Genomic DNA, 12,402 nt, shown 5'->3' on the forward strand with positions numbered 1-12,402 from the left:
ATGCTTCAGCCCATTTCCTAACTAGTTTTGCAAAGTAGGTTAGATAAATGTGGGTGATAGTATTTTTATATTTATGCGTAATTATCACTAGATAGTACATGAAATTTGGTTAACTTTAAAGGCTAAATCTTGTGCTATTCACAAAGTGCATGTGTAACAGACCCTTTTCAGTCTCCAGTCCAGTCATTCACATTACAAATGCCCATTTTAGTCACACTTCTATATTAATTCAATGCCAACAAATTTTGTATAAAGGGGTCCAAAGCTGTATTAAAACTCTAGGCTACTTCTTCTTTTTCAGCTTCTTGCTTCTCATCATTTCCAGGTGTTCCAGAGGCTGCTGTTTCATCAGCACTTGGGTACTCGTTTGTTGCATTGCTGGATGGAACTGTGGTTGCAGGAATGTTTTCTTCATTAGGTACCTGAACATATTCCGCATTGGGCTGTTTTGGAGCCATTTCTCTGCAGGAAGACAGGATGGAAATTGTGATTTCACACACTAGAGTCTTTCAAAAGAACGAGTCTTTGTGGTTTTGTTGTCTAAACAGCAACCTCTTCATTATTATGACTCTATTCCAAGAGCACCTGAGAAGGCAACAGCATCACTGCTGCTAAGACACGAAGAGTGACAGAGTATTAGATAATAAGACTGATCTGCATCACTAGTTTAAGTGATCCCCTTAGAATAAAATTGATTTAGCGTGTTTAGTGCTGAGCCATGAAAGCAGAATGGGAAACAGTGCTAGCAAACTGTGTCTGAGAAGGGGCAGCAAAACACGCTCCTTGGTGTGAGCTTTCTGAGAAGTTCCATGTCCCATTCAAGTGTAGTCAGAAAAGAGCCATGAAAAGGCTGAAATTGATTTCAATATTTTAGTAACAGGTATGAATTTCCGTTTATCTTATCAAAACAATAATAAACTGACTTCAGATATTTAAGCACTTTCACATGTAAAAAATATCAGAAGCTAGTGGATTAATTCAATGTAGTAAGACTTATTGGGATGCGAGGACAAAATCAGATGTTAATGCTACATCAACTGAAAGCAGAAATCAGATGCATGAGTGACTGGCTACTGGTGTGGATTAGCAGAATTCTGTATCAGGAAGTCTTAGACATGTGCTACAGGGAAGTGGCCACATGACATTTTTTTCTGGCATCAGCTGCATGTATTTGTTTAGCATTTAACATCATAGGGCTAAATACAGTTTTGTATAGTGTGTGAGATTATCCCTATCCTGAAGATTTGGCAATTTAAGGGAAAAATGAGCAACTAAGGCACAGAGGAAAAGGCATTTCCAGAGCAGGATCAAAAGGGACATTCTGGGCTCCATTCTGTTGACTAAACCTTGTGTCTCCTACCATTTGAGTATCCCAAGCATGTGTCCTGTAATTTCAAATAGCACCGAACTGAGCTTTCTGTGTTTAAAACCAGTAGCGTACAATCCCAGTAAATTTGCTGAGCCAACCCTTAGCTGCTATTCCTTTTTTTACTTCCTCCACCTGCTATTAGCAGTCACTACTAACTTCTAAATATTAAAAACTGTTTTTTCCAGCTTGCCACTTTTAGTTTGTGATGTTTAAAAACCATTTGCTATCTTAGATACTTGTAAGTGGTAGCTGACTGTGGACATAGTGGAAAGGGTAATGGCAACTTTGGTTGCAAGAGGAACAGCTTAAAAGTCACACAAAGGCAAATATTCTCACTCTGGAGGTTTTCTCAAAATCCATATTATTTACCTTTCAAAAATATTTAAATTACACTTTTGTTATGGAGTATCAGCAGTGCTTTACAGAAATAATTGTCTTAAAAAGAAGCAAACAGAATCTCTTACTGCATCTCATTACTGGATGACTTCCTCTTCTTCGCCTTCTTGGTTAAGACCCAGACAACAACACAAATGATGGCAGCTACCAGAATTGCTCCAATTAATGCTCCAGCAACAACACCACTGTCCGAATCTGGAAAGACAAAAAAGATTACTTGACTTTGTAAAAAGTAGTATTATAGCAAAGTCCCATGGAAATTCAGTGGAGGAGGCCAAAGATTCTCCAGGAGATAACTGCTTTTATGAGGTTTGCTGCCTCCTTTCTTGTCCATTAGCTCCCTGCCCCAACAAACCTGATGTTTATGCCTGGCTAAAGAAAACATTAGGCTGTTAACTCTGGCCTTTGCTCTTCAGTCCTTGTAAACAAATTCTGAAATTCAGGTTGCCTTTAACTCTGTCTTTTGGGTGAGATGTAACACGTGTGCTTTGATCATTTGTGGGCCGCCAAAACCACCTATTTCCACTTCAGTGCAGCTTCTAGCTCTGACCTGCAGTTATCATTCTATAGACCACTGAGTATCTGAGTCACCACATCAGGGACAGCTCTCATGCTGATTGCACAACATATGTTTGGTTCTTGTTAAATGTTACTGGTTACATGAAAAATCTGCATGCGAATGTGTTTGACCATGGCCTGAGAACAGTCAGGATAAGGTATTTAGGGCAGTCAGGATAAGGTATTTTTCCGTGACTGCAGTATTTCTAACTAGTGGTCACACCTACAGTGCCCCAGTCCTTGTCCTACCCCATTTCAGTGATGGTTGTAAATTCTGGGGCAGGGGGAGCTCAGTGGGACTGTTGGCTGGAAAAAATTGCTCTAAACTCCATGTATGTTGGTTCTTGGTAAAGGCTCTGCAGTCAGAGCCAGGTTCAGCTCCTGCTCCCCGTGGGAAATGAAGCTGGGGATGTTAAATCAGTTGTCTAGGTCAGTGTAAATTCTGGGCATGCCAGGATGAAGACTCCAGAGCTCTCCAAAGCCTGTAAGATTTAAAGTTGTTACAGCAGTTTCCTGTAAACTGTGTGTGTCATATATCGAATTTGTGATTACTTTCATGTATTATACTTACATTTTGCACTTAGGTCAAGCTCACAGGTACTGTTCCCCAGGCTGTTGCTGGCTACGCATCGGTAATACCCAGTTTCAAAGGTGGTGAGATTGCCAATGTAAAGAATGCCAGTGCTTGGGTCTGTGACAAACAGAGAGCAGGTACAGATTGACGTTTGTACACTGTAGAGAGAAACTGTTTTCTTTAGTTGATAATACTGATTGCTGTTAAGAGATTAGAACCAGGGTTGTCCAATTACTCATTCATTGAGAGTTTTTATATTCTTTAAATAAAAAACATTTACCTTCCTTGAAAAATACCGCAGTGGATTCTGCAGGAGTGTATGAGAACGTGAGAAGCAGCCTCCTGCGCTGCAGATCAGCCTGTCTGACTGATATTTTACCCACATTGATACTATTGTCAGTGTAACTTCACAAATTAAAATGTAACAGGTCCTGAAGATTTTCAGGATGGAGTACTTAGCACATGAATGACAAGTTGAATTGACTTAACTTATTCTGACTATCAGTTCCTTCAAAGTTCCAAGAGAAGTGAGCTGTAAAGGCATAAATATTTCTCCCATTTTAACAATCTGGAGTAGTGGCGTAGACAAGACTTTAGTATGCCACACGATTTTGTTAAAATAAATAGAAAAAAAGCCCTGTGTTTGTGAACAGCTGTCAGTTGATTTGGATACATAAAAATATGATTTTGTGACACTGACTGTCAGAAAAAGAGGATGGGTTTTAACTACCCTATTTGATACACAGTGTTTGAAATGGCTGATACTGTGGAATTCCAGATCTGCAACACAGTATGGTAGTCCTGTAGTTACGTACTAAATTGTTCGGTCACAGGCTTGAGGGCATTGTCGTCTATTTTGTACCAGCGGTAGGTAGGGCGAGGCAATCCTTCTTCACAGTTGCATAAGAGGTAGATTAGGTGGCCTCTTTCAGGCGTTCCTTCTATTTTGCAGAAAGGTTTTGATGGTTTGACTGTAAAATAACAGTGAGGAGAACAGACGCATCATGAGTACATACCTGGGGCCACAAGCACCCACCTCAAGTTCTGGTCCTGTGCGGTGATAAGAATTGAGCCCCATCTACAGATTTCTACCCAAGACCAGAGTCTTGTTTATGGATCTAACCAGAAGGTCTCCCGTAAAGATTTCACTAATATTAAATATATGTATGTGGCCTGGTATATATTTTTATTATATTTTTCTTCCATTTGCATGCTAAATATTATTATGGAGGTGTTGAGATGAAGACTGTCAATTACTTTAGTTATGATGGGCCAATCCCTATTTGTCGTACAGCATTCTGCCATACAGCAGCATCATTTTCTTTAGGGACACAACAGGAGCTTTTTCACATAAAGGGAGAGGGTCAAGGCCTGACTCTTCAGTATATTGCAGTTGTGAAGGAAATAAATTAACTACGGTTGTGTTAAAAACGTATCGGTTTTGATAGCATTTTCTCACTTTGCACACAGGAGAAGATTCTTTCTTCACTTATTTCACTTCACCAATTATTTTTCATCTCCTACCTATAGATATGTTGTGGTTCTTTAGGGTACTGTCAGTGGAACTATACCAGCAGAGAACACAGCCCCGTTTTGTGTGCATAAATGAACACTATTTCTTGTTTTTCATGTGAATTACAATCTCTTACTCAACTGCTCCAAAATGTACTCTTTGTTTGGAGAATTTTAGATGAGAATTAACAGTAGTACTTAAATTTTTCGTGGATTGAGTTTGCATATGTCTTTTTCTTACCCCTAGCAGATAGGCAAATGGTGCTGGAATCATGTTTTCAGATGACTTTGATTTGTCGCTCTGACCAGGTATGAATTCTCAATATTAAAGCAATTATTAGATGGGGTTAGTACAAACTTTTATCTTACTAGGATGTGAAATATCTCATTCCACTGCTTTTCATCATTTCTGCACTGCCTCTTTATGGTTGAACTATTGCTTTCTTCCATGCAAAACGGACTTTGTATTACTTCCATCCAACCCATACAAAGTGGATCTGAAGGCCACTGGTGGGCAAATGAGATTTTACAGCAGGTCCAGCAAAGGTGGTGGCTGTGGGCTGGTGTCAGGTCTGCTGCGTCTGGCAGCCAGAGGGAGCCCGGGCTCTGCCTGCCTCCGAACCCCTGCCAAAATCTGCAACAGCAAGCCCTTCCCTGCCGCATGGCCCTTGTTTATCACACTCATTCTCTTATTCCCTCGGGTCCTGCGTATTTTCAGCTGTGAATTCAGTGTTTCATAATAAGGGAAGAAAACCACAATGCAGCGATAGAGAGGAAAGGCGCTTACCGAGCACATTGACAATCACAGATTTTTGACTCTGTCCCGCGTCACCCTGTGGGCTGAAAACTTCACAGGTGTAGGAGCCGGTGTCTGAGGGCTGCATGTTGGAGATTGTTATTGATGCGTTCCCTGGACTTGTTGCAGCTGTTATCCTGTTCTTAAACTCTCCATAGGAGTAAGATTGGCCTTCTGAATAATAATAGATCTGTGATAAAGAATCAATTTTTAGTTTAATAACATGAGATCTTCCTGACGCTTTGTTTGATAGTTGGAATATAGTTGATTTGTGATTAAGGCAAGCAATGTCACCCTCTTTCTGGCCCCCTCCCCCGAGAAAGCAGAGATGAGAACATGGTACATTTGAATATATATTTCTAGTGGTTTGTAACAGACAAGCTTTTCAGAAATGGGATTTTTTAATTGTGTAGATGGACAGTAGATCGTTCTTTGTGGATACTCCAGTCACAGACTGATGCGTTCGCAAAAACAAAAGTGAGACCATTGACTACTAAATGACAATTCTGTGAAAAAACGCTGTCATACACAATGAATAGTGGTACTAATTGAAGCACTAATAGTTTGTGACATTATTAATAGGTGGCTCAGTAGAAGATTGTGACAAGAATGGACATGTCATTGCAAAAAGTGGATGGCTGCAGAGCTTTCCAAATATAGAAGCTAACAAACAGAGAATTTAAATGAATCCACAAGACATACGTTTAAGCCAACAAGGCACCTGATGTGTTGGCAGTAAATTTGGAAGCAATAAAAATGCAATACAAGAACACCAGCAGAATCATCACGCATTCAATGAGAGCAACTATGCTGTTCTCCTTGCTTGTGTAATAGGATCAGAGCCAGTGTCAGGGACTATCGTGTGGTTTTGAGTTTATTCCATAGGTGGAAGTCAAGAAGTTGGATTCACTGCTTGGATTCACTTATTTGGAATCAAGAAATTCCCCGTTCACTAAACAGTAAAAAAAAGTTTTGCAGAATTATAGATATAGTAAATGTCTCTAAGTAATGCAGCATTTCCTCCCACATAAAAATTTGCGGTTTAATGTTGACTGGTTTCTCTGATTTCAGCAGCATCAGTTGTACTTAACAGCACTGTGGGAGTAGAATTAACCTCGGAAGCTTGTAAGCCCAAACCTGTTGTCTGTTGGTGGAAAGGAGAGGTAGAGCTGTGCTCACTGTGCAGCCTGGTTGCTAGTCTGAGACTGGGGCCGTGGGTCTGCTTAGGAACTGCAGCATCTCATCTGCTCTGGGGTAAATATAACAGTTCTCAAGGAGTAAACTCTGTCCAGTCTAGGTCTGCTGTGAAACCAAGATCGGAAAGAGCAAAGCTAATGTGGAAAACTATGGAACATTAATTATTTTTCCCAGATGTTAATGATAGTGTTGTGTAAAAGTGATAGTACTATATTTGGGATAGGCAGTATGTTCCCCAGTGTCTACGTGCACAAACTCCATTGTCTAGGCAAAGAGACCAGTTCCAGCATACTCAGTCTTTTTTTTTAAACACATGAGAGGTAACTATATAGAATTACAGGTCGGGAGCCAAATATATCTAACATCATTCCTACTGACAGTATTCCAGAATCAGCAGTGTGAATGTATTTATTGAAGCAGGACTGACAGCATGTTTTTTAATGGGAACAGCTGGAGAATGCTTGTAGGAAAAAGCTCCACAAACTCCCATGAAATGGCATTCACACTTGACTAGTATTAAAACCTCCTTTTGGTCAAAGTTCCCTGTGTTTAGGTATGCTGCAGATCCCCAGGCAAGACGTATAATATGCTTTACTTTACAGATCAACTGATTGCATTTTGAATTAAGAATATTGATTCTTAGTTCTGTTTGTCCACCCTGATACAGTGTTGACTGAAGTCTTTAAGCAATGTTATCTGAAAGCCTTTATTAGCTTAAGGCAATCTACACCCCAAAACTGCCAGAGCACAGCTGCTTTGTGCAATGATAAAGCTCTGAAATGAAGGTCAGAACCCAGGCTGCACAGCACCAGCAGCTCCGGTACTGCAGCTTGGCCTCAGCTCAAGTGCAATTTTACCTCCAGACTTTATCTCTCCCTGCCCCAGGATTACAAATACCTGGTACAATGGACACAGGGCTCTGCATAGCACAGCTACACTGCCGCATTTTCAAGGTGTGCGGAATTGGTGCTGCAGTGAGGAGGTGGGAGAGGTCCAGTGGTGGCACAGGAGCAGACTGGGCTCCAAAGTCTGTGGAACGGCTGCATGGGCTCTCCTGTTTCCATTGCTGCATGCAATGCCATCAGTTTGAAAACTGATTTGCTTTGCAAATGTCTAGAGATGTACCTGTATTGCAAAACTAGAGTCTGGATGCACACCCTCATATTCCCCAAGGACGGAGAGTGTTTAAAATAGGGAGTTTGATATAAGCAAACCTCTCGTAAAAAAAACCTGCTCTATCTGTAATTACAAAACCATACTGGCCACACTTGTCTCCTTATACATTTATCTGAGTATGAGCAACAACAGAGTGTTATACACTGTTCCTTGCAAGAGTCTGAAGTTACAAGAACTGTGACTTCTAACTTCAGGCTCCTCTTAAGCTGATGTTTCTGTATAGATCTCAGCAGTGATGGGCTGGATTTGCATCTCCTCACCATCGATTGCATCTGTTTGAGTGAAGCAGAGAAAGGGCTTCCATCAGCTCATCACACTAATGTGAAATTAAGTTGTACTATGACTTCAGTGAGGTAATGTGTGACTTGCAGCAGTATGGGACGAGAAGCAGGCCCATTATATCCTACTAAAAGGCCTAATTACTGAAAAAAGGGGCTAAATTCTATCCAGAGTGATCTGGGCTTTATGGGAGAGTAAACAGTAGCAGAAGCTACCCAGTGAGTGCCAGCCCAGCTATAGCACATGCTCCTGGGAACAGGACTGGCACTACCAGTCTTCAATGCATTCAGGGCATGCCAGTGAACACTGTAGAGGAGAAAGCGCAACTCGGTATATTTGATCTGAAGTCAGGGTGAATTATGTATCTAAGCCCTTATACAATACACTGAAAAATTAATCCTCCGTGTTCTCTCATCCTGTCTGAATGCATGCAGAGAAAACATTTTGTGTACACTGTTAAAGCTGAGGCAGGTGTTAACACTGCAAAGGATATTGGTTTCCTTCATGGATTTAAACAGAATCTTTCTGTTTGTTTGTTGGTTTTGATTTATTATTTCAACTATGAACATAAAAGCAGTGGAACACCTTAAGGAAATGTGTTCAGTTCTTCTGCAGGCTTCAGCCTGTTCCCTGTTCTCCTGCTCCTCTATAATGCTTATCTCACTAACTCTGGAGTTTATTGCCTGAAGGAAGGTGGTAAACACCAAAAAGGCTGAGTAATGTTGTGATTAATTACTGAGTGTATATCTTGTCCCAAAGGTATGACTGGATTGTGTACACAGGAAATTTCATTTAGGAGGAACATGTTTCAGTTAATTGACAGTGAATTCATAACCCATTTTAAACAATACACTCAAAATGGAGATTTTAAACCCTTCTTCAAAGTGGTTTTATGCTGTCCTTGAAAAGCTCATGTTTGTGCCTTTCAAAAAGCTGACATGAAAATCTTTGCAAAAATGTTGCTGACCCATTTCAAAAGTAAAAAACTTGTTTTCTGTTGAAGATATAGAAGTCTTTTTCTTTTTGGGCAACTGACAGTTAATGTTCCCTCCTACAGACACGCATCTCATTGGCATTTCTTTCCATTTTACCTAAAATGTCTGTATGGGAAAACTGTAAATGTAGTCAATGGTAGACTTTTCCTGCAAGCCTTTTTAATTTGATGTGAGAAATACATTTAAAGTGCAACATCTTGAATGTAAAAAACTATGAAAGAAATCTGTTATGCTTCTCTTGAAAAAAATCCGCTTTTTATGTCCTCAAGAAAATAGTGAGCAGCTCTAGTGAAGTCGATGATTTACCACTGTAAAAACAATATTGAGGATGCGATAATGGACGCTGCTTCTTATTACCAGCTAGTTGCTCATGCAAGTTTTTATATAATGGTGCCTTTTCACATTTCATGGGAGCAGCTGCCTGGGATGACTAATCAAACAACTGATAGAAACAAGAGCGGAGATTATCACTCCTAAAAATGTTGTCCCTTGTAACTCCACAATATGAAAAAACAGTTTCTGCAAAACAGCTGAATTGCCAAGAAAATGCCTGCCTGACCATAGAAAGGTTTGGGTTCAGCTGGTTGTTCGGCCCACGGGGCAGGCAGTGCCTAAAGCCGGAGGCGCCACCAGCCGTCCTGCTCGTCTAAGGCCATGCTATAGTTGCTTGGCATTTCCACAGTCACCGTTTCTGCTGCAACCAAGAAAAGGATTTGGGCTCATACACTTCCAAGGCAGTCGAGTCAATTATTTGTGTACTTGTTCGGGGGAGCTGGGTTACAAACAGAACAGGGAATTTGGAATGATCATACTCATTTGGAAGAAAATCTCGGTAATCTCAATGCCCTCTAGATGCTGGAGACAAAATAATTTGTGTCTGCAGTTCTGAAGGATCTGGTACATGAAATCACTTCTCCTTTTGCCTGAATTGTGGGAAGGCTGCTCCTCTTCTAGTGTGATGGTGAGGAAAACATTTGCCTGAAGAGGAAGCAGTTGGCAAAGCTGGTGCTGAGTTGAGATTTTCAAAGGCTGCCAGATGTTTGGCAGAGAGTGAGGAACCCACCTTCAGGTTTTCTCTATACAACTTCTATAGAAAGATCATCTTCCTTAGGGAGTGGAGGGTATGTGTGAAAAAGCAGGCAGTAAATTAGAAGAAATACGCCTCCATCTGCTTCCTCTCTTCTTGGAGCAGGACAAATACGTACTAGAATTTGCATAAATATGTGTCTTTCAAAAGTCTTTGGATGAACTCAGTAATTTCCAGGTCAATATTCCTCCCACCACCCATCTCCTGGTGTCATTGCCTCACGTTGCTGTACATGCTTGGTATGTCTGGATATCAAAATTGTAAGACAACATGTACTTGAAGATGTGTTACAAAATGTCCCACTTAATCCTTACAGTAGCCTTAATTTACTGCCTGAGGGGGCAGTGTCAGGACATGATTTCCTCTCCAGTACCTGTCTTCCCTTCCCAGCCCCTTCTCACTTGCCCCCACCAGCAGATGTGTCTAATTCACAGGCTTTGCCAGGAGAGCTGTAGAGCTCAGGAATTCACAGCGCCCCATCACTGGATTGTTTAGCCATTTTCTGTTTGATGTTTTTTGAAGCTACTAGAAAAAGAACAATTAAAGTCTCTTTCTCACTGATAAATGCAAAGGAGGATATTAACAGCCTTACTGCTTTGAGATCATGATCTCTTTTTAAATTCTGAGTACAGACAGAATTTATAAAATAACAAGGGAAAAAAGTGTTCATCACTCCCTTAAGCATCTTGCCATCTAATTAGAGAACAAATGCTGTGCGCTCAAAGTGTTAATTAAAGCCCAAGGCTCGGATTCAGAACTCAGCTAGATGAGAAAGCAAATGCTTACACGTGCATTGGTTATTTGACATGTGTCATGTGGCTGAGTCTGGCCCCAAATGTCGTTTTTCATCCCCAGTTTTTCACAGATTTTGCCAGAACCCTGATCTGCCAGACTGTAGTGAGGATATTGTGTCCTGCATTACTGGGATTTTTGCGTGGGTAATTGAGGATGTTAATAATGACTAGAAACGTCTTGTCACGATTGCTCATTGGTAGAAGAAAAAAGGGTTGGAGTCAGAAGCCTTTAAAGGATTAATCATTTTGCAACATTAACTGGTGCAAAATACTTCTGAGGAACAGCTCTTTCATGTTCTAACAGTTTCGTTCTTGTGGCTCAACTATTAGTAAATAATTTCTACAGTGCATCAACAAACATGTTTTCTCAGTGCATTTGGTGCAGCTGCTCCTCAGCAGTTATTATTAGACCTCAATTTACACCAGGTTGTACCCTATACTTCATGGTGAGACTTAATCCCACTGCAGTCAGAGAGCTGCGAATGGATTATGGCTGGGCCGTTGAGCCGCCAGCTGAGACGAAGCCAGTTCAGCAGGCAGCTTAGGGTCCCTCTGTATCCATCACACCTCAAAATGGTGCTATATTCTAAAAAGATCCAGGATTATTTTTTTTTCTTTGCTATGTAAATATGTAGCCCCAAATTTGAGCTATCCAGACTTGCTCACGTTTCAGCTCAGAGGCTCCTGGTGTGTGGACATGACCTTCAGATGCCCTTTGGGTAGAAGGTGCTACTTCAGCTACCTAGAATAGCTGTGGGAAAAAAATAACAGCTACATCCAAAATAATTTTGATAGAGAAAAATGCAATAAAAATAAGGTGAGTTGAAACTTCTGAATTACGCATCTGATTCTGCTTGTCTCAGTCCTGTGCTGGTTTGAAGGTTTTCGTCCAGAATATGAGTACAGGTCTCACAGTAGCATAAATCTAGTAGAAGCTGTTTAGCTCCCTTAAAATTGTGGTGATGTTTTTCTTACCTTGTATCTCCAGCTACATCTTCCCCGTGCATCTGTCACATACACCATCTTTTGACAATGACTGACTGACTTTTCATCCATACTCAGAATATCGTGACACAGGGAACTCTGTATTTGGGTAAAAATGTGCTGAGCTGAGAGTTAAATGAGACTTTAAATGTTCCCCCAAAATCAAAGAGCCTGTTCTCCGTGCAGCTCCCCATCCATACCATCAGTGCTGTTCACAAGGGCAGAATGCCTCATGTTCAGCGGATTGTGCAGATATATCAAGCCTTTGTCAACAGCAAGATGCAATATAACCTTATTTCTAAATTTTACCTAAAATTAGGCAAGCTGAGATTGAAGTCTATTGTTTGCTCCACACACACTAGTTACAACCCAATCATGTTCTACTTGTCTCCACTTTGCCGTGTGTTCTCACGATTGTCTGCTTCAGTGTATCGGTTTCTTTTATCTTCTCTCTTCAGAATGTCACTGCAGTGCCAGAAATAACCCCAGGCAGTCCATGGGAATCCCAGTGACACCCCGTGAGTCACCCTGACTGCAGTGACATGACAACAGGCTCTCCACTCCTCTGCATTGGAGTGTTGCCTATGCTGTCCATGAAGTTATTCCTTTTAAGTGCGTGCTCTGTCACCTGAGTACTAGATAAGGCTTGATTTTAAAAAAATCACATCTAGGCAAAAAGAAATGC

General features: G+C 40.9%; 2 protein-coding genes across 2 annotated transcripts in view; one reads left to right on the forward strand and one right to left on the reverse strand.

Annotated features, from left to right (window-relative positions):
* The window catches only part of PSMD10 (proteasome 26S subunit, non-ATPase 10), a 40,402-nt gene that overhangs the window by 7,317 nt on the left and 20,683 nt on the right, over nt 1-12,402 (forward strand). The window lies entirely within an intron of this gene.
* VSIG1 (V-set and immunoglobulin domain containing 1) overlaps nt 279-12,402 on the reverse strand; it is a gene marked incomplete at both ends in the record, with an annotated part of 33,108 nt that continues 20,984 nt past the window's right edge. Inside the window, 6 exons of the mRNA XM_080352736.1 lie at nt 279-462; nt 1,834-1,960; nt 2,895-3,014; nt 3,713-3,868; nt 5,197-5,395; nt 11,709-11,816. Coding sequence (XP_080208862.1) covers nt 279-462; nt 1,834-1,960; nt 2,895-3,014; nt 3,713-3,868; nt 5,197-5,395; nt 11,709-11,816 — 894 coding nt within the window. The remainder of the gene's footprint in view (nt 463-1,833; nt 1,961-2,894; nt 3,015-3,712; nt 3,869-5,196; nt 5,396-11,708; nt 11,817-12,402) is intronic.

The sequence above is a fragment of the Nesoenas mayeri genome (genome assembly GCF_963082525.1).
Source record: "Nesoenas mayeri genome assembly, chromosome: 13".
In the NCBI taxonomy this organism is placed as follows: Eukaryota; Metazoa; Chordata; class Aves; order Columbiformes; family Columbidae; genus Nesoenas; species Nesoenas mayeri.